Here is a 22,539-nt window from a genome sequence, read left to right on the forward strand (position 1 = left end):
TACCCACCACAGCCAGAACAAAGTACTTGCCCTTGTTCCATGGCTTTGGTGAATAAAGAACCTGGGCACTTTTAGGTGTCCTCTTACAATCAGTTCACTCTGAAATGTGTATTTTTGTCCTCAGGGAAGGATAATGTGTTTGCCAAATGCACATGTTGGCAAGCACTGCTGCTCTTGGCAGCAGGAATGCTCACTGCCTGGAGCACAGCCAGGTTTCAGAAGGTATCAAAATCTGACTGAGGGTGAACACAGCAGTCCCAGAAATGAAGCAAATGCTTCTACACTGTGCCCTAGTGTAAGAAATGGTACTGCTAAGTATTTACTCACTTGATTTCTACCAGGTACTCCAGGGTAGATCCCATCCAAATAAAGGACACCAAGGTTGTAGGAAGCATCTGGGTTTCCCAGTTCTTCAGCAATTATCCAGTGCTCAGCTGCTTTTCTGTAGTCTCTCTTAAAATTGTGGTAGTACCACCCCAATCCATTCACTGCCTGGGGCAAGCCCTTAGGGGAGGAGAAGAGCAGTCTCAGGCCACACATTTGACTCTGCTTTGGGTCACTTCACAATGCCAACTTGCTGCTCAGCTCTGGGTGCTCTCATGACTTCGCCTGGATTCTGGCTGCCTGGCACAAGGCTCCAGGCAAAACTATACTGATCTGGGACTCAGGGAGATGAAGTTTTACTGTTTGATTCTTTTTTCCCACACTATGCTATCTGTGGCCTCATATTGAGAGTGAAGAATGAGACTCCAGGGTCCTCTTATTCTGTGGAGTCTCAGCTGTGCCTGTACTCAGATCTATACTTGTGGCCCAGAACAAACTGTGACTGGCTTTCACCTGTATCCATAATCATGAAGCAAAAAGAAACACCTTCCTGGGACAGTTATTTTTGATTCTGGTGGCAATGAGTCACCACCTCCTTGTGTGAGCTGGTGGATCATACGGTGGCTGCAAGTATGCCAGCAGTTCAAATTACTCTGTACCAATAAACACCAACATGCTATTCACTCCTATTTTGCTTAACAGCAACCATGCCACAACAGTGACATGAGGTAAAAACCACCTAAAAACCTCCCCACTGACTTTTGCAGCCAAATGTTTAGTACATTTTTACCTTGGCTGCTGCTTTCTTCATCAATTCCAAAGCAAGTTTTGTATTCTTTTTCACACCTTGGCCCTAGGAAATGGACAAGTGAAACAATCATTGTTTGCAAGTACAGAACACAGCCTGATGAAAACCCACAGAGACACATTCAGAATGCATTTTAGCATTGAGAGAATCTTTGAATTGTCAGGGCTGGAAGGGACCTCAAGGATCAGCCAGTTCCAACCCCCCTGACATGGGAAGGGACACCTCACACTGGATCAGTTTGCTCACAGCCACATCCAGCCTGGCTGCAAAAACCTCCAGGGCTGAGGCTTCCACCACCTCCCTGGGCAACCTGTGCCAGGCTCTCACCACCCTCATGGGGAAGAATTTCCTCCTAACACCCAATCTGAATCTCCCCATTTCTAGTTTTGCTCCATCTCCCCCAGTCCTATCACTCCCTGACACCTTAAAAAGTCCCTCCCCAGCTTTCTTGTAGCCCCCTGCAGATACTTGGAGGCCACAACTAAGTCTCCTCACAGCCTTCTCTTCTCCAGGCTGAACAACCCCAACTCCCTCAGTCTGTCCTCATAGCAGAGGATCTAAGCTACAACAGCAAGAACACCAAAAAGCAGCAGCTTTGTGTTCATCCTTCATTCACAGCTTTTCTTAAGACTGAATCACTGAGGTTTTACAAAGCTATCTCAGCACTCAGGCCAACTGAATGTTCTGGGTAAGTAATATCACAGATCTTTTGATTTTTGGCAACTAAGGCAGAATGGGTAGCACTCAAAAGGTGCATGGATTCTTCAGCTTTGCTGAAAAAGGATGCCAGAGTCTCTCAGATGCCACAGCAAACCCACAGATGTCATGCTGGGGGTATCATAGTATCATAGAATCAGTCAGGGTTGGAAGGGAGCACAAGGATCATCTAGCTCCAACCCCCCTGCCATGGGCAGGGACACCCCACACTAGATCAGCCTGGGGTGTCCACATCATTCCAGACTGTAGGTGCACACAAAATTAACACAAGCAAAACTTCAGCAAACATCTTGTAGGGAACAGCCCTCCACTGTCCACATGGGATGAGAAGAAGATCTAATACCTCCAACTAATCTCCCTGAGATCCCCAAGCTCTAGCACCAATGAATGCTTTATGGCTTCCAGCACTTAGCTGATACTTACTTGACTCAAGTGGGGTGATATGCCTGAGTTTATTACTCTGCTGTCTACTCCTCCTAGCAGGGAGTAAGTAACTGCATGCAGAGACTATTTAATTCCTACTCAAAATAAATCATTAAAACCAGAAAAAAACCAAACAACCCAGAGATCTAAACAAGGGCCTTCTAAGGAGGAAGGATCAGATTTTCACCTCTGTCTCTACACCAAGGCCTGTGCCTCCTAGCTGTGCTTTTGAGGTGACAGATTTTTGAGGTGAAAAAAAACACATTTGGCAAAATTAGGCTCCACAGTTTAGGTGGTTTCAGGTTTGATCCTGAACCTGGACAAGAAGAAAGTGCCTGAAGTGCTTTTAACTTGCTCTTTTGAAAGGTTCTGTGCACATCTGGTTACAAAGTAATATTCAATCAACATGAAGATCACAGCTCCTTGACTTCCAGAGTAAAGCTAAGAGCAGCTCTTGCAGTGTGGCACTGCAGGCAGCTTACAAAACAGCCTTGCCACAGGAGTCACTTCTTTCAAGTGAAAATGTGCAACATGACTTACCTTAAATAAGACAATGGCATAATCATATATCAACACTGGATCTTCTGTTTCTATTGCTCCCTTTGCATACCATTCTATTGCAGCCTCAGGATTTTTGGCCACTCCTTGCTGGCCCCAAAAGAGCATCTGAGCCAATCGTTGCTGGAAGAAAGCAATACAAGCATGCCAGCACTGAAACCTTTGCAGGCCTTAAAGGGATCTGGGAAATGTCAAGGAAATAATTAAACATCCTCAACAGCTTGAGACTGTGTCCTCTTGTTCTGGTGCTGGGTGCCTGGGAGAAGAGACCAGCCCCCTCCTGGCTACAACCTCCCTTCAGGGAGTTGTAGACAGCAATAAGGTCTCCCCTGAGCCTCCTGTGAGCTTCTCCTGTGAGCTTCTCCTCACAGGGCTGTGCTCCAGACCCCTCCCCAGCCTCGTTGCCCTTCTCTGGACACCTTCCAGCATCTCAACATCTCTCTTAAACTGAGGGGCCCGGAACTGGACACAGGACTCAAGGTGTGGCCTGACCAGTGCTGAGTACAGAGGAAGAATAACCCTCCTTGTCCTGCTTGCCACACCATTCCTGATCCAGGCCAGGATGCCATTGGCCTTCTTGGCCCCCTGGGCACACTGCTGGCTCATGTTCAGCCTACTATCCCCCAGCACCCCCAGGTCCCTTCACTCTCTCCCACAACTTTCCTTCACAATGTGTAGACATAGATACCTGATGTGTGTATAAAACCAAGCAAAGTGAAATGTATTCATCTCTGGCTGTGCAGCAAGCCCAGGGAAGGGGAAGTGCATTCATCTCTACCTGTGCAGCTGCATTTCCTCTTGTTGCTTCCTGTTTCAACCACATGAAGACGTCGCCGTTCTCCTTCGTTTGGGCTTTTAGCAGTTCATCATCCATCAGCCTTATGGTTTCAACAAAAGCCTGCAGAGCAGGTGAGCAGAACAACCACCACCCAAAACAAAATGATTACACAATGAATTCATTTACCTGCCACCAATTTCTCTCCCACCATCTTCTCTTTATGCCTACAAAACGTGCCATGGGTTCCGGGGATTTAAATCACCACCACCCCTTTGCTGGGCACTGCATTAAGAACCATCCTTGCATCCAGTGTAAAACAAAACCATTCAGTGCTTCATCACAGTGCAAAATTTGAAGTCCACTCCACACTGGAAGACAGCCCAAGATGTACACTGGCAACACCCTGCCTGCCACCTTTGTAGTTTTCCATACACTTAATAACGGCACAGAAGTGGTTCAAAGGCTTCTTGGTATCTATAGAAGTCTCTCTTAAAAGACAAACAAAAGTGGGCTGGTGGAAAGCTTGGTGAAGAGCTGTCCTACACCACTTCCCTAGGCGGCTGTCTGCTCATTTTTACCAAAATCTCTCTATTTTTTTTACTCCCACCATTCTTTCTGATAAGCCAGGATCCTAGCACTGCCTTCCTTGAGTGTTCTTTACAGACAAAGCTAAGCCAGGATCCTAGCACTGCCTTCCTTGAGTGTTCTTCACAGACAAAGCTAAGCCAGGATCCTAGCACTGCCTTCCTTGAGTGTTCTTCACAGACAAAGCTAAGCCAGGATCCTAGCACTGCCTTCCTTGAGTGTTCTTTACAGACAAAGCTAAGCCAGGATCCTAGCACTGCCTTCCTTGAGTGTTCTTTACAGACAAAGCTAAGCCAGGATCCTAGCACTGCCTTCCTTGAGTGTTCTTCACAGACAAAGCTAAGCCAGGATCCTAGCACTGCCTTCCTTCAGTGTTCTTCACAGACAAAGCTAAGCCAGGATCCTAGCACTGCCTTCCTTGAGTGTTCTTTACAAAGCTAAGCCAGGATCCTAGCACTGCCTTCCTTGAGTGTTCTTTACAGACAAAGCTAAGCCAGGATCCTAGCACTGCCTTCCTTGAGTGTTCTTTACAGACAAAGCTAAGCCAGGATCCTAGCACTGCCTTCCTTGAGTGTTCTTCACAGACAAAGCTAAGCCAGGATCCTAGCACTGCCTTCCTTCAGTGTTCTTCACAGACAAAGCTAAGACAGGATCCTAGCACTGCCTTCCTTGAGTGTTCTTCACAGACAAAGCTAAGCCAGGATCCTAGCACTGCCTTCCTTGAGTGTTCTTTACAAAGCTAAGCCAGGATCCTAGCACTGCCTTCCTTGAGTGTTCTTTACAGACAAAGCTAAGCCAGGATCCTAGCACTGCCTTCCTTGAGTGTTCTTTACAGATCAAGCTGTGTCACCCTCCTGCTCAGCAGCTCACTCCACAGTTCTACTGGCTCTATCTCACCACAGATATTTAACAGCCAAATCTTTAATACTGGATTATAGATAATGTGCAAGCATGGACAATTAAGCTTTTGCCTGAACTTCATGATGTCTGCCTGTTGAAAGAGTAGATCAGCTGCTCAACAAACACATCCAGCTGGACTGATAAACAAAAATCTGAGTGAGGTACTGGAGCCCCAGAAAAGGAGCCCAAAGTGATGCTGGGCAGAGCTCTGGGCAGCCTGATCTAGTGGAGGATTTCCCTGCTGACTGCAGAGGGGGGTTGGACTGGATGACCCTTGGAGGTCCTTTCCATCTCAGACCATTCTGTGACTTTGCTGCAAGTGGACAATTCTGAGCATCTAAGCCCGACTTTGATTTAGTTTCCCTCTTGCTAAGAAGTGGAGTAATGAGACCCAGCTACAATGTGGGGGGTTTTGAAACAATCATGGAAGCACAGAGTGGTTCAGGCTGGAAAAGACCTTTAGAGATCAGTTAGTCCAACACCCCTGCAGGGACAATCAATCAGATGAGCTAATATTTGTAAGTAAAGACAAAAGCATCCTGGCCACACAATTAATATTAATGCAGGACAAGTCATTTGCACAGAAAACAGACACACTGCCAATTCCTTTACCTGCTCCCCTTTTATGTTGTGTTGATCCAGTGAGGTCTTCAGTGCAATATTACTGTAATAAGCATAGGACAGCTCCAAATCAAGAGGATAGTTGTTAATGCCTTGGTAATGCTTATAGCCAAGATTCATCACAGCAAGTCTCTCATTCCCCTGAGCACCAACTAAACTGTACAGAAGCCCCTGGCAAAAAAAACACCAACAGACATAAACAAGAGTGAATCCATGGCACATCTCACAAGTTTAGAGGTGATTTACAGGACCAGAGTGGTCACTGGTAGCTGATCACTCAGCTGTACCATGTGAACACAGCTACAGAATCCTGTACAGCCCTAAAGGAGTCACAGAAAGACTTGACTCTCTAAACACTCTTCAAGTATTGCACTTACTCTGCCCCCACTAAGTGTGCAGCCCTTTGCTAACTGCCATTTCTCTGCAGTGTGAATTGTACTCTGACACTTTTTATATACTCAGCAGTGACTCAACTTAGTCTCACTGATGTCAGCTGGAGCTTTCACACCGAGTTCAGCTGGAAACATGGAAGTTACCAAGCTGCTCTTGAAAATCTTACCCTAAGGACCAGCCAGGGCTGTAAGGATGGGACTTGTGGCTGACAAGGTTTCAGCACCAAGCTCCCCTGAGTTACACATTAACTGGTGCTAGAAATAGCCAAGGTCCCACACATTTGCCAAAAGCATCTGCAGCACTACTATCATTTTTCACCTGCACAGTAATAAAAACAGTGGTGTCCCATGGGTGCTGCAGATTACATTAGTTCCTACACTACTTGAAGGAGATCCAATAAAGAAACTACTCACTCTCCATAATTAGCACAAGATACACATCATCATCAGGGTACAAAGAAGCCTCTTGTCTAAGGTTTCTCCTGTTTGAAAAACTGGAGTCCCAAATTGGCCTCTCAGGGGTTCTTTTGATTTAGGATCCTGTAACCCCACTAGGCAGACCTGCTGTGCTTTATGAGCACTTGATATTACACTGTTACATCACAATTAAATAACTGTAGGCAATTTCAGCTGAAAGCCCTCTTCCAGTGGCATGGGAACACCTCCCCCTTGTCTGAGTTTGCAGTGGAGGCACTTCAGGTACCTGCAACCTGCCTGAAGTGTGAGGAGTTCAGCTGAAACATGGTCAGCTTTCCTCCAGAAGAAAATTGTTCTGCTCTGGTTACCTTTGATCCTTTGACCCAAATACACTCAGTGCCACATCTATGCACACTGTCACATGGGACTCATTTCCTCTCTGTACTGTGCAACCTTTCCAATCTAGGAGATTTACCTGATGTGAGACTTTTTTCATGCCCACCTACCAATGACTGTGGGTGACTCAAGGCTTATCACATCATCCTGCCTCCTCAGTGACTGGGAAAAGCAGTGTGTTCCACATTGTTTAACAGAATGTGTAGGTCTCACTACAATATCCTTGCTCTGGATGAGCAGATTCCCACCATTCATAAAGACCTTCACTGCCATCAAGCTCTGAGGAGTAGCTGTAGTGGGAAATCCCTTCAGGTACAGCCTGGATCTGGAGGCCATTTCAGTGTTGTTTTCTTTTGTTAATTCAATTGCTCATGAATTCATCTCATCTCTAAATTGCCTTTCAAGGTCCTTAGTTTCACAGGCACAACCCAAGGTATGAAATACACCTACTTGTGTGCGATCCACAGCCACACCAAGCCCTGTTTCAAAAATCACTGCAAGGAAATAGGAAGCTTTGTGGTATCCACAACAACTGGAATCCACCAAGAGAGGGATGTAGGAGTCCACACTGCTGAGGCCATCAGCACTGGACAGACCCTTTGCAGCTTTCTCAAATATCCTCTGGCCAACTTCTAGAACTGTATCAGCTCCACCTTCCAACACTAAAAACAAAGCACAGGATGCAGAGTTATTGCAAGAGCTAATAATCAGCTACTGATTTCCCCTTCCTAATTCAATGGGACTGAGACAGATTCTGCTGTTTCTCATGCTGAATGCTATGCTCAGTGCAGACACCCACAATTCCTACAAATACAAGGTACTACTGAGTAAGAAGGGGGAATAAAATCATGGAATTGTTAGGGTTGGAAGGGAGCTCAGGGATTATCCAATTCCAACCCCCATGCCAGGGACACCTCACACCACAGCAGGCTGCTCACAGCCACATCCAGCCTGGCTGCAAAAACCTCCAGGGATGAGGCTTCCACCACCTCCCTGGGCAACCTGTGCCAGGCTCTCACCACCCTCATGGGGAAGAACTTCTTCCTGACATCCAATCTGAATCTACCCCTTTTCTAGTTCTGCCCCATCACCCCCCCAGTCCTATCACTTCCTGACACCCTAAAAAGTCCCTCCCCAGCTTTCTTGTGCCTAAAAACCCTAAAGACTGCCTGAAAAGTAATTAACCACTTCAAATGTAAGGACATCTCTATTTCCTTCTACAGAATAAAGCACCCTTCACTTGCAGCACAACACTTAAGCCACCTGGCACTCCTTTGTGAAGTCAGGTGACATGAAGAAGCGTGTATGAAACATGAACTGAAGTCAAAGCTTACATGACATATACTGTAGAGTTATTAAAGAACAATGAAATAAAAGATGATTACCCTCTGGAGCACTGAAATCCATCTCTTGTAACAGCTTGAACAAACTGTGGTAGTTTTCTCTGACCTCTTTTCCCCACAGGAAGGCATCACATTGGGATTTTTCCCCATACTTGTGGATCAGCTCCAAGTAATAGTTTTCATAGTAACCTAGAGAACACAACATATTCAAGACATAAAAACTGACTTGGCTGGTCTCTATAAAGGTCTTTTGGTTAAAAAAAGATCATTTTTAGGGTAAATTAAAAAAACATGAACAAGGTAAGAGCTCAAACAGCTAAGCACAGGCCACTAAGATCTAAGATCTCTTCTACTCTCTGCCATACTCTGAAGACAACAGAGGAGATTGAATTCTTACTGGAACATGGGCTAGTTTCCAGGGCATGTTTAAGCTGTGTTACTCTTCTTTCATTGAATTGGTTGCTTTGAGATCAACTTTGCAATTACTGCACATCAGGCAACTGTGGCAGAGCCACTCCGGCAAAGGAAAGGGTTTAAAATGCAGGTGTGCCTTTAGGCTTGTTTGGGAATGAAGTGGAATTGAGCCAGCAATGTGCCCTTGCGGTCAAGAAGGCAAATGGTCTCCTGGAGAGGTTGAGGAAGGTTCTCTGCCCTTCTTCTGCCCTAGTGAGGCCACAGCTGGAGTACTAGGTCCACTTCCAGGCTCCCCAGTCCAAGAGAGATAAGGAACCACTGGAAAGAGTTCAGCAGAGGGCTGCAGAAGTGATTAGAGGATTGGAAGCAAGAGGATGGAGCCAGACTCTTTCCAGTGGTGCCCAGTCATAGGACAAGGGGCAACAGGCACAAAACAGGCTGCAGAAGTGATTAGAGGATTGGAAGCAAGAGGATGGAGCCAGACTCTTTCCAGTGGTGCCCAGTCATAGGACAAGGGGCAACAGGCACAAAACAGGCTGCAGAAGTGATTAGAGGATTGGAAGCAAGAGGATGGAGCCAGACTCTTTTCAGTGGTGCCCAGTCATAGGACAAGGGGCAACAGGCACAAAATGGAACCCAAGAGGTTCCATCTGAATATGAGGAAAAAAACCACTTCTTTGCTGTGAGGCTGCTGGAGCCCTGGAGCAGGCTGCCCAGAGAGGTTGTGGAGCCTCCTTCTCTGGAGACATTCCAAACCTGCCTGGACATGGTCCTGTGCAATCTGATCTAGGCAAACCTGCTTTAGCAGAGGGGTTGGACTAGATGACCTCTGGAGCTCCCTTCCAACCCCCACTATTCTGTGATTCTGTGCCCATTCTGTAAAAGCAATTGAGCAGCTTAGATGTAAGCTTGAAAGTGTTTCTTTGTCCCTTTATGCACCTGCCTTACTAGACAATGACAAGAACATGATTTAAGTTTCTATTCCATGGCACAAAAAATTCCTTGCAGGAACAAACCCACACTTTTAGCTACCAGTAACCAGGCTAAACTCTTTGAATTCTTTTTCTCTTGTCATGGCTGAATTCAAGTTTACTTTTAATGGCCATTATCTGGTAAAAGGGAAGAAAACAGCTCTCCAAAGATGACAGTTTAAAAACCACACCTCAAAGATCAGCACTTACAATTTCTTTGCACTTTTGCCCCTTGCCTTACAATGTGTCTGTACTCATAAACCAGTTCTTGAATGTCCATACATCTCTTGTAGTAGAGCTCAATTTGTTCCACAGTCTCTTTGTCATGAAGAGGGTTAAAGACCTATCAAAAGGCAAAGGATGGGTAAGTGGCACCTTAGTATCTGTCCTTGATTTGCTTTGCTAGAAAGAGCTGTTGTAGGCAAATAACAACAGGAAACAGATGGTGTACCACAATCAGCTTGTCTGGCACATCATGTCAGTGTGCCAAGCAACCTGATGCTGGCCACTACAGACCAGGATTATAAACAGTCATCATCATCCAAGAAACTATAGATGCACTTCCAAAACTGACCAAGCCTATGTGACTTTTACCCCTGATTTCAACGAACCCATCAATGTGCCCAGTGTGTTCCACACTGCATCATCAAACACTCTAGGAAACTAAAAATCAGCAGAAGCCTTCTCTTTTAGCACTTGAAAGGGTAATTAACACTCCTAGATTTCAACAGAAAATGGTCATGTTTTAGTTGTACACTGCCAGGTAGTCATCTGCTTCATCACAGGTTTATCGCTCAGTAAGAGCTTGAGATCTTAGAGCTTATAGTATCGTAACAGACTGTTCTGGCCTTAAGAGCTCAAGCTCTTAGATCTTAGTAAGAGCTTGAGATCACTTAGTAAGAGCCTAAAATACAGCCACAGCTGACTGCTCATATCTGAACACTTCCCAGTGCTGCTTTTGTTTACCTGTTCTGTTTCCAACACGTTGAGACGAGAGTACCTCACAGGTCCAAAGAACGCTTCGATGCCATTCACATACCCACTGCCTCCCAGCACAAAGTACCCAGCAGTGTCATCATAGTAGAAATCTTCCCTGAAACTGGACAACAAGAGAAAGAACTAAGTTGGCTATTGAGAGGTACTATCAGAGAAGAAAAGATTATTTGTATCTCAGGATTTCTGTGACTGACAGCCTTAAAACTCACTGCCAGCATCGTTTTCTTCTCTCATCTGTTTGCTCTCAAATCCACTCAGCCATTTAGGGTGATAAAATCTGGAGTAAATTTAACAAATCCCTTCCCTGCAAACATATTAAATGAGCAGGGTTTGGGGCTTTTTCATCTATTTTTCTGGCCTGTAGGTATCCTGTGGTGTTTCATGCATCCTTACACAGCCTCAAAGATTTCAGGTCCAACCCTCCCATGCACTTTTCTACAACTGGCACATGAAAATTTTAAGTTATCTGTCTCCTGGAGTTACTACCTAAAAATTCCCAGTCTCTGGCTTGCTACCCAGAGCAGATAAGGGAAAACATGGAAACCTGCCATGCAAGTTACTGATCTACAGTTTCCACAGACAAAGTGAGGGGGGCTTAAAAAATCATTTGCACAAGAGCCAATCTTAAATGAGAGTGAAAGAGAACAAATAAGGGTCCATTTACAAACAGTGTTAGTCAGTTGCTAAGAATAAAGGATAGAGGAAAAAACCCAAACATATAGAATAGAATAGAACAGAACAGAACAGAATAGACCAGACCAGGTTGGAAGAGACCTTCAAGATCATCATGTCCAACCCATCAACCAATCCAACACCACCTAAACAACTAACCCATGGCACCAAGCACCCCATCAAGTCTCTTTTCTGTCACAAATTTTGCTCTCTACCTAAGCACAGCAAGGAACAATGTCCCCAGTGAAATCCTGCCCCTCTCACAGCAACAGCAAAACTTCCCTCGACTTCAGTAAGGCCAAGGCATCGCTTGAAGACTGATCCTAATGCCACTGACCTTCCAGTTGGATTTTGGTGAGAGTTATCAAACTCTAGGACTAGATCATGCAGCAGGTTAACTTAGCTAGCACTAGCATAATTATTCACAGGACCACAGGATGTTAGGGGTTGGAAAGGACCTTCAAAGATCATTGAGTCCAGCCCCAGCAGGACCATAGAATCCAGCACAGGTCCCACAGGAACACATCCACATGGGTCTTGAAAGTCTCCAGAGAAGGAGACTCCACAACCTTTCTGGGGAGCTCTGTGACCTTCACAGTGGAGAATTTCCTCCTCGTGTTGAGGTGAAACCTCCTGTGCTGTAGTTTATATCCATTGCCCTTTGTCCTACCACAGGGTGCAGCTGAGCAGAGCCTGTCCCTGTCCCTTCCTTCCTGACCCCCAGCCCTCAGATATTGATAAACATTTATTAAATCCCCTCTCAGTCTTCTCCTCTCCAGACTGAACAACCCCAGGTCTCTTAGCCTTTCCTCACCAAACAGTGCTCCAGTCCCTTCATCATCCTTGTAGCCCTCCCTTGGATGCTCTCCAGTAGATCCCCGTCCCTCCTGAGCTGGGGAGCCCAGAACTGGCAAACTGATTTTGAAAGCATAGAGTGGAAAAAGACCACAGACAGTCTGAAAAATCATCTGGAATCTGTTACAAACTTGTGCCCTCCTGCTCCCATTTTCCCTGTCTGAACACTTACATTACCCAGCAGGGGGGGAAATGCTGCTTACATAAAAGACTGATGATGAAGGACTTTCAAATTCTTCCCAACAGTGCTTGCTTCTATCTGAAAGAACACAAAATACTATTTATAAGAAATTAAATGTTAGCAGGTACATTTATTAAGCTATTTCAACTCATAGTTCAGAAGATTACAGCCACAGCTTGTTGACTAAGTTGATTTTCCAAAGCTGGATGATCTGAAGGCCCCTGGACGATTTCTAGGTTTAGATTTTTCATTCTTTTGCTTATTTGAGCATGGACAAGCCACAGCTATTCCTCTCAGCCTCAGCTGCTGGAGGGTTTGCAGGAGGCAGAGGCAAATTAGAGAGCTCTCCTGTGATTCAGTAGCACACATACCTGTCCACCCTTGAAAGAGAGATCCAGTCGAAACCACTGCCTCAGAGGAAGGCTGAAGCTAGTTTTCACCGCAAGGTCATCTCCCCTCATGAGGTGCATCTGAATATGCACACAACCTGACAGAGCAACCAGGGAAAGAGAAGGAAGTCAACATCACAGAATGGGCTTCCTAATGTATAATTCACAGTGGTTCTGTCTCCTTCATCCTTTCTATCACCAACAGAGATCTTGGGCACTCGCCAAGCCATGCATCAGCTCGCAGCGTCCCAGGGAAATGTGCTCCGTGTTTCAGTTACACATCGTGGATGCTAATGCCCTGGCTTCCACATGAAACCAGACTCAAACCCAACTCTCTGAAGGATAAAGACACCAAATAGAAGCTGCAACTGGGTAGCTTTAGACTGGACAGTAGGAAAAAATATTTCACAGAGAAAGTGGTCAGGCATTGAAATGAGCTGCCCAGGGAGGTGGCTGAGTCACCAACCCTGGACGTGTTTAATGGTGGTTTTGATATGGTGCTTGGGGATATAGGCTAGGGGAGAACCCTGTAGAGTAGGGTTATGGGTTGGACTTGGTGACCCTGAGGGTCTTTTCCAACCTGAATGTTTCTGTGTGATTCTGTGATTCAGGATCATCTAGGCCAACCTTAATATCATAGTATCACAACAGACTGTCCTGGTCTTAAGAGATCAAACCACAAACGTAGCTTCTGCAGGTTCAAGTAGTGGAAGACAATCATCTTGTACTTGGTGACTGCACTCTCCTGTGCTAGCAGTTGAATGTTGAGTAGATACCACTGTCTGCTGTTCCTGCTGTTTGCTGCAAGTCATGTCTCTTTCTGTTATTTGAGATCAGTTGTTTTTCCTGAGCATGGACCTACAAAAACTGTATCAGACCCCTTCTGAAGGCCATCAATAACATCCCTTACCTTCCTCATTTAGAAACACAGCAGGAGTACCATACATTTCCTTCAGATCAATAAAATAGAGTATACCACACAGATCCTTCTCACAGTGATGGAGTAAATACAGCCAGATCGAAACAGTGAACCTGCATCAGCAAAAACAGACAAAATATCCACTCCTGGTGAGAAATCTCCTCATACAATGTGAAAATCATGCATTTTAAGAGACCTGTTTCACACATGTAATCTTCAGAACACAGCACAGAACATCCTCTGCACTGAAAACCTCCAGAGCAGCAGTGCTTGAGACTCTTGGATCTGTGATCTCCTTTTTATTGTGCACTTTTGTGGTGAGGATACAAGAGGAGAGTAGGGGAGTGTTATCTGAATCACTTCCAGAATGCTGGGTCAGAACTCCTGCCAGATCCCACATCAAGAGGGAACTGAAAACACAACTGAGACAACTTGGAGCCAACCTCTTGCATACAGGCTTCAGCAGAAAATCCCCAAATGCATGCTCTTGTCATCTTGATTGTGGAAGCAGTAAAAACCAAGCTGTGTCTTCTGTGCTAACTGCCAGCTGTGAAAATGTGCTTGGGAGAAGTGGTTGAACATGAATTCTGGCTCTGTGCAGTACTGATAGCTATGAATAGCTGCCACAGAGCTATCACAGCTTAAATAAAGGTGGAGCTTGTGCAAACTGTGGAGCAGTGCAAAAGAAAACCCCTGAGACTCCACGACACTGCTTGGAAACTTCCAGACAAAGCTGGCTGTGGCATTCAAAGTGAAATACTACAGTATCTGATTTTATGGAGTTGCTCTCTGCTCTTCAGTGCCCTCAAGAGAAACTTGCCCAGTGATTTCCTTAACCTTTCCATATCGGTTAGGCCAATGCTGAGCACCTTTGAAAGCCACACCTCCAATGTACAAGCCAGCAAAGCATTATGATTATTATAACCTCTGATAAAGAAGTTCTCCTAGTGACTTTTGGAAGGAGATAGCATTTGGGTTTTGTATTTCTGTAATTAGGGGGGGTGGGGGAAATAAATTAGCCAGTCAGCTTGCCTTGCTTCTCTCTCAAGAAGTTGCTGAGCACAGAGTACACTGAATCTTCTCCCAAACTAAACCAATATATGTCTGAGAGCTGCTCCCCTGCTTAAAAAAAAAGAGAAAGGCCACAAGAGTGGTGAAATTCACCCCAAGAGCCTACACCTAAACAGCTAATAACTCCATATCCTCCAGAGATGGTGCATGGGTGAGGCAGAAGGGTTTGTAAATCAGTATCATTTGTATATTGATTGTTATGTCTTCCAGACAAATACTGTGCTTCCAGAAATAGAGCTTGTGCTTACATATGACTCTTATCATCTTTCATCTCAGGCAATATAGCAAACTTAAATGCCCCAGTCTCCATTTAATCCTTGATTGCCAGTCTGAGCACACAGCCTTCTTCTGGACAAATTTCCTGGGACAGAGTTTGGGACAATGCTGACTCATTTCACATCCCCCATTGCTGCAGAATGCCCTGCCATGTGAGTAGTCCCTCACAGTCTCAGCCTATCCTTGCTGCAGGCTGTCCACTGGTAGCTACCTCCTCCTTCTTTAGAGATCCCAGAATAAAGTGAAATCAATGACTTCAGTGAGATCCATCTGCTCCTGCTGACCTTTTGGTCCACCAGGGAGCCACTGTTCACACACAGAGAGCTGGAGCAAAACCCTCTTCCTCTTCACAACAGAGCTACCTCAGGCTGCCACACAACCACAACACACAGGCAATGCTTTGTGTTGAACACTGGAGACACCACCCAAAAGCAAGAGAGGGTTGGAACTGTGTGGGGCAGGTTAAGAGCTGCAAAATTCAAGTGATAAATTCTCAACCAGAGCTTGAGCACCCCAGTACTGGTAGCAGAATGCAAGCATGCCAGCAAGCAATGGGCTGTGCAAATTAGGCTGTTACCCATCCTGAAGAGGCCTGGGAGCTAAAAATTGCTCTGTCCATATGATTTCAGAGCTGTAGTTTGAGGGCTGGCAAATTTCATGCAACCTGTGCTATCTGGCAAGTCTTCTTTGGCACCCTTACTGTGGTCACAGGCCAGACACAAACCAGCAGGCCAGCTCCAGCCCCTGTCATCATTTCCTATTTCTGTAATAATGTTGTCAGGATGACAGCATCTGGTGGAAGGGAGATATATTTATCTCTCTGTGTTTTTTTTTCCTCTAAAATGGCAAAATACAACAGAAAAGTTGTGACAGCTTTGGGAAAGGGGAGTAAAGAAAGGTGATCTTCCCAGAGTGATTCCACTGGGAATGAGGAGTGGGCAAGGGCTAAGCACTTTTACTCCTGTCCAACTGGGAGAGTTTGCACAGGGATGGTGAAAGGAAAACAGTGTAAGCTCAAACTGGAAAACTGATCTAGGCAGAGGAATCTATCACTAAGGGCTTGACAGTTGCAAAATAAACTAGAGTGTGAATTCATAGCAAAAAAGCTGCTCCACCCTGCTTCCCCTTGCAAGAAACCCTCCTCTGCACTTGCCTGCAATGTTCAAAATGCAGATCCCTTGGTAATGCAGTAAATAAAACAAAAAACCAGAAGTGTGGTCATGGCAGCACACAACAGCTAACTCACCCTCCTAAAAACTCCATCCCTGGATGCTTTTGCAGCTCTGAGCAACCTGCTCTAGTGTGAGGTGTCCCTGTCCATGGCAGGGGGGTTGGAAGTGGATGATCCTCGAGAGCCCTTCCAACCCTGACAATTCTGTGATTCTAACTGCACCTCACCAGTTCAGTTACAACTGCTGTCAGCACCTCTGACACAGCACTGCACTAACACATACTCTAAGTATCTTTCTGAGGTGCAGCTTAATCCTCCTCAAAACTGAAATCAGAGGACAGAAGGAATTGCTAACTAGTTTTCTTCTGAGCCTTTCCTCAAATTAAAGGCAGTGCTGCTTTAGTGTGTAGTGTAGCCCAAGAGTTGAAGCCCATCCTATAGCCTCTGATAATCAAGCACAACTTGTTTCAAATTATTTGCCTGTACTTACATGGGATAATCAATCTGATGTTGTCTGACTGCCTCAAGTTCTCTGTTTGCAAACTGTTCAAATTTCTTCACTATTCCAGTCTTGTCCCCACTGGAAGCATATATGAAGTTGAGAATCTGGACATCATCTGCAAGACACAATCTTTCTTAATCTGGCAGGCAACAACTATTGATAACTACTTCATTAGCTCACACTCATACACTCAAACATTTGACTCACACAACAGATTAAAAATTAACAGAAGCCTTCAGTAAGTCCTTAAGCACAAGCTCATCAGTGTGGGATTGAATAACCCACAGAAAGCTAAGTGGAGTCCATTTGCAGCTGGTGTTAGAAGCAGGGAAAGAACAGAGTCATTTAAATCTAAGATACTTAAAGAGCCACTTAGTAAGGAATAAATGATTGATGTTAGTCACTTAAATCTCATCCTCTCTTTGCTTATGTCTACAGGGCATTACTTCACAGCTCTTGGACTTGCTCTTCATTTTTAGCTCTGCAGCTGATGCTGTGTGTAGACACCAGTGTGCATAGATAGTGTGTGTGCAGATATCAGTTCTGCTCTAACTGAGATGCATAATCCTGTAAGAAATCTGATAAAGCTGCCCTTGCTAAGAAACACAAAAAGCTCTTCAAGGTCATGGCACAGCACCAGCTTTCCCAGAAAAACCCCAGAACCAACGAAAAACCAACCAAACCAAACCAAACCCCCAAGCAATCTGCTACAAACTTGTTCTAAAAAAACCCATAAACTAACTGCAAGGTTATTTCTTCCTAGTCCTTGTTACACTGCTTGCATTTACAAGCCAATTAGGTAACACAGAAGATGTTTCACACTGCTGTCAGAGATCACATGCCATCTCCACCATGCTTCCCTGCTCATCTTCAGAGCACCTGCATGGCAGCAGAGTGACAAAACCACCCAACACACTAACACCAGGATGGGATTTTTTTCTAGCAGAGAACTCTTTGGGAGCCAAGAGCCTCTTTTCATTTTAGATGGTGCACTGAGTGTACAGTGGGGATAAAAAAGAATTGTCAGCAGCTACAGAGACAGACTTGGGAGGAAATCCAGACAGCAGAGCTGTGAATTTCAGTGATTTATACAGTTGGCAAGACAAGTTTTCATTTGAAAATACTTATTTTTAAAACAAAAGTGCTTGCCCATAATGGGGGGAGAGGAGAGGAGGGGAAGTACTATAAAGTTTATTGCACTATAAAGACTTAAAAATAGTTTTCTGAGTGTGTGGCCATCTTGTTAAAACAGACCACCCATGTGAGAGCTCTACATGTGAGAACTGTGGGACTGACCTGGAAATAACACAGGAGGAGGCTGAATAGAAAGCTTTCTCTGCAGAGGAAGGACTGATGTCCACTGGGATCAGGGGATTTTAAATGCAGCTGTTTGAATACACTTAGATCACCATGCTGCTAACAGATCTCCAGGCAGGATAGGATAGGATAGGATAGGATAGGATAGGACAGGACAGGACAGCACAGGACAGGACAAGCCAGCTCCAAGGGACATGATGGCTTCAGTGATTTGCAACTCTCCCCCCACAGCTCTGGACCTCACACCTGCAAGGTTTGCCAAGTGAACCATTCTGTGTAACACGCACTCCAGGCATGCACTTTTTTGCAGCTCACCGAGGATGTCATTTGTGCCACATTAGTTTCTTCAGAGAAAAAAAAACAACCCAAAAGTGACATTACACCTACCACTCTCATGAGGGCACTGAGGTATCCTGTTGGCCTGGAGCATCCACAAATAGTCAGCACCCCACTGGAGACAGACTTTGTGGTCCTTGTAGGGGCGTTCAAAAGGTGGAACTGCTTCTAAGAAAGTGTAGCTCTTGGCCACCGCATCCTGGTAATCTTCACTCTGCTCAACACCAAAGCTGCCGACTGATTTGTGACTAATCCACGCGTACAATATCACACTGTGCACTATTATGGAGTTTCTGATGATGTAATCATCTCTGTAAACCATGATGCTTGGAAATTTCAAGTGTACCTGTCGAGTTCTGCTAACGTAGAGGTTCCTCTCATCCTCCCATCTCCTCCTGTACACTGGTACGCCAGTCCTGAACTCAGAGGAAGCCACTGCTTCCAAGGTGATGATACAAGGCTTAGAGCATAAATACTGAACTGAAACCTCAGAGTTGTTAAGAACTCTCCTTTCTAAAACGTTTAAATGAATGAAGTCCACATAATCCATGTTTTGCTCATGCTGGGGAGTGACAGCCGTGGTCCGGATCGTCTCCTTCCCAAAGGATGGCACAAAATTCTGGAAGAAAAACCCATGTTAGCCAGAGAATCCAAGGTCAGGGGATTAGTGCTGTACTGATGTGCATTACTGCCCCTGCACAAGCAGAAGGCTTAGAGCCGTAGAATGGCTTGAGTTAGAAGGGACCTTAAAGATCACCCAGTTCCAACAGGCAGGGACACCTCCCACCAGCCCAGGCTGCTCAAGGCCTCATCCAGCCTGGTTTGAACACCTCCAGGCAGGAGGCATACACAACTTCAGTGGACAACCTGTTCCAGTGTCTCACCACCCTCACTGTAAAGAATTTCTGCCTGATCTCCAGTCTGAATCTACCCTCCTCAAGCTTAAATCCATTCCCTCATGTCCTTTAAGCCACCATCCTTCAACTCCAAAATACCAGAAGCCTCTCAGGCAGCAATTAGACATGGATTCCTGGAGAGCTACCATCAAGGTTTCAATGGTAACAACTCTCCTACACAAAGCTGTCAAAGTTACACATGCTTCTTCAAACAAAGTGTATGTACAGGGTGTATCCTTTGGCCTTGCCTGCGAGCAGAATCCGGTTCACGATACTGACGTAGACGTCATACTACTGACACGCTGCACGGATCAGCTCTAAAGAGTACACAGCAGAATGCACCAGCATTTACTCATTGTTTGCCACTACTGCCACAGCCTCATGTTTCCAGATCTTCTGGAAAAGGTAGCTCCTTTTCCTACCTCTCCTGCAGGCACCTGAAGGGCAGCATGACACCAAGGCAGCTCACAATGGCTTCTTGAGAATTAATTCACGTTCATGAAATGTTTAGGAGCTTCTTACTGGAACGGTCCTATCCTGAAGATGGACTTACAAACCTGGGCAGCAAGACCAGCAAGCCAGCATTTGCCCAGTTTCTGCTCTCCACAGCTCTGCACCTTATAATACACTTTGAGAGTGAGTGCTTGGACGTGTACCAGGATTATCCTACATGCTCAAGTTCTTGTCTCCAAGGCTTCCAACAGCTTCTTTTCTTTCTGCTCTGCAGTCGGCGCCCAGCCTGATGCACTGCCAAGGATACTGAGGATTACTCAGCTCAGAGAGCAAGCCACCAGTGTGGCACTTCTCCCAGCTCCCCTGGCTCCTCTGAAATATCCAAAACTGACACTTAGGATGACCATGGAAGCCGGCTGTGAAGACTGCTTGAAATGAGAAATGTCTTTGGGTGACTTTTAGCTTCGCTAAGCTTTGCTAAATGGAACTGACATGTATCTTGTACATCTCCCTTGGATTAATGGCCTTTCCACTGCGACTCTCAAAACACTTAAAAGCTTTGGCCGAGTCATTAGGACATTTCTAACCATCACAGCTATGTGCTGCGTGCCTGGAGGACGAGACCTTGCCCACAATCCAATCTGGGGATAAATACAAACCTTCAATGACAAACTACTTTGCTTTATATTTCTGAAGAGTATGTTGACACTCCTTCAGAGCTCCACTGAAAACAAAACCACACATCAGAACATCAAGCCAGCAACACCTCTGAAGGCATAAATGTCAGGAGAAGTCAGAATCTGTACAACTTCCTTGCTTCTATAGAGGATTTTAGATTTAAGTATGTGATCAAATCCTATTTTTCCTCTGGATCTCTGCTGCCTTGAGGGCACAGAAGAGCTCTAGGGTTGCAAGCAGAACCCAACTGTGCACAGAGGACATTATTTACCCCAAGATCTTGACTTTAAGGCAGCAATTGGAAGACATAACTAGGGAACTTTTGGATGAGAAGGCTGGGTATCACTGCTAGCAGCTGGGTAACAAGCCAGCTGGATTGCTTCAGTGCCCCTCAGTCTTTCTGAACTTGTCACTCAAAAACACATTCCACAGGAACACCCTAGTGCTTTCTATCTTCTCATGTCTGACAAGAGACTGGAAGGCAGATGTGCAGTGACGCCAAACACTCATAAACACACGTGCATGCACCAAGGCAGACACAAGCACATAGCAGCTTCTCCAGTAAGAAGCAAGGTGCAAAGACTCCTGAGCAACCCCACACCAATGCATTCATGGCAGAGATCATGGACCACAAACTGTTGCAGACCATGGCTGAGGCTCTGTCACCACTTGGCTGCTTCTACACAGTGTTGTGTAGGCAGAATTCAACAACACAAAGACACAGAGGCTTTGTTGGGTGGAGCAAACTAGCCACAAATGCTGGAAAAGTTTTGTCCTTGACCTTTTCCTTTAAACCTGCTGAATCTGCAGGAGCTGGCCCAAGACATCCCATCAGGTGTTGGGATAAAAATCACTGTGGGAAGCAATCACACCAGGCAAGACAGTGACAGTCACTTAGTCTAACATCATAGAAATGACCAGGAATAGTTCTCGCTGGGGTAAGATCCCAGCATGACTCTCCCCAAGTTCACCCCTGCAGAAGTTCCACAAACTGCACCTGTTTGCACAGCCAGAAGATAACCACAGCCTGTGCCTGCTGCCACGTCATGCTAGGTTTCAAGATGTGTGAAAAGGGGACATGCCAGGAAAGGTGATCTGCTCCCAGATGGCACCCATATGGCACAGGCACACAAAGACTAACTGGAGTTCGTGCTTAGCAGCGTGAAAGAGATCAGTAGATGCCCCTGGATCGCCGTTGCTTCCATGTGCACCCTACCCATGAGTGCATCTATCGCTGATGTCAAAGGCTGCCCCTTCTTACAAACCCAGATATTTAACCCCGCTAGGACGGAAAGCTTCTTAGCACTTCACCGACCGGCCGTTTCCCGGCGGCTACAGAAGAGGGTGCCGGGCCAAGGCAGACAACCGCGGGGCTGGCTCCAACAAGCGGCCCCAGCCCCGAGCACAGCCCAGGCTCCGCGGCCCCCCGCGCACCACCCGGACACCCTCTCCGGCACCTGACCGAATGCTGTGTCCCTCCCGACAAGCCGCCTGCAGCCCGCAGCCCCGCACCGGCCCGGCCGAGCGCGGAGCAGCGCCGTGCAGCTGCGGGGTGCCGGGCAGTCCCCGCCTGCGGGGCTCGGGGCTCACTCGGGGGCCGTCGCCCGGCCCGGGCCCTCGCCTCGGCCACCATCTTCCACCGCCCCGGCGGCGGAGAAAACAGCCAGGGACCGGTGCGGGGCCGGCCGCCACTCACCGTGAGAAGGAGAAGGAGCAGAGGGCAGCGGCGGGGCACGGCGTGGGGCTCAGCCGGGGGCCGCATCCTGGCGCGGAGGCTGCGGCGGCGCTGCCCAGCGCGGCCGGGACTGCGCGGCCGGCCCCGCCGAGAAGGATGCGGCAGATCCGGCTTCCTGGAGGAGGGGCCGCTCGCAGGGCACGGCCGAGCCGCGCCCGGTCCCGCGCCGCCGCCGCAGGTGCGGAGGGGAGCGGAGCAGCCGCGCCGGGCGACACCTGGCGACACTCAGGGGGCTGCCGCGCCGTAAGGCAGCCCGAAGTCCCCCGCTCACCCCGAGCGCAACAGGCACCGGGCGGCGGCCCGGGAGCGGCGCGTCCCGGGCGGGACACCGGCACAGGGCCGCGTCCTCCCTCCCGGCGGCAGCGTGGCGCGGGGGCTCCACGGGGGCTCCTCCCGTTCTCGTCCCCACCGTCACGCCTCGGCTCTGCGCTGGCAGCGCGGCCCC

General features: G+C 46.9%; 1 protein-coding gene across 1 annotated transcript in view; it reads right to left on the reverse strand.

The window, feature by feature from the left end:
- SEL1L3 (SEL1L family member 3) overlaps window positions 1–22,176 on the reverse strand; it is a 32,977-nt gene extending 10,801 nt beyond the window's left edge. The window contains exons 1-15 of the mRNA XM_068149327.1: window positions 22,056–22,176; window positions 18,384–18,951; window positions 16,668–16,794; window positions 13,651–13,772; window positions 12,723–12,838; window positions 12,374–12,429; window positions 10,614–10,746; window positions 9,858–9,990; window positions 8,305–8,451; window positions 7,370–7,581; window positions 5,706–5,885; window positions 3,609–3,728; window positions 2,813–2,953; window positions 1,115–1,177; window positions 328–504 (exon numbers count right to left, since the gene is read on the reverse strand). Coding sequence (XP_068005428.1) covers window positions 328–504; window positions 1,115–1,177; window positions 2,813–2,953; window positions 3,609–3,728; window positions 5,706–5,885; window positions 7,370–7,581; window positions 8,305–8,451; window positions 9,858–9,990; window positions 10,614–10,746; window positions 12,374–12,429; window positions 12,723–12,838; window positions 13,651–13,772; window positions 16,668–16,794; window positions 18,384–18,951; window positions 22,056–22,121 — 2,361 coding nt within the window. The 5' untranslated portion in view covers window positions 22,122–22,176. The remainder of the gene's footprint in view (window positions 1–327; window positions 505–1,114; window positions 1,178–2,812; window positions 2,954–3,608; window positions 3,729–5,705; window positions 5,886–7,369; window positions 7,582–8,304; window positions 8,452–9,857; window positions 9,991–10,613; window positions 10,747–12,373; window positions 12,430–12,722; window positions 12,839–13,650; window positions 13,773–16,667; window positions 16,795–18,383; window positions 18,952–22,055) is intronic.
- Window positions 22,177–22,539: the final 363 nt, after the last annotated feature.

Source organism: Melanerpes formicivorus, unplaced genomic scaffold, assembly GCF_026170545.1.
Source record: "Melanerpes formicivorus ecotype bairdi unplaced genomic scaffold, bMelFor1.0.p_v2 SCAF_18, whole genome shotgun sequence".
Classification (NCBI taxonomy): domain Eukaryota; kingdom Metazoa; phylum Chordata; class Aves; order Piciformes; family Picidae; genus Melanerpes; species Melanerpes formicivorus.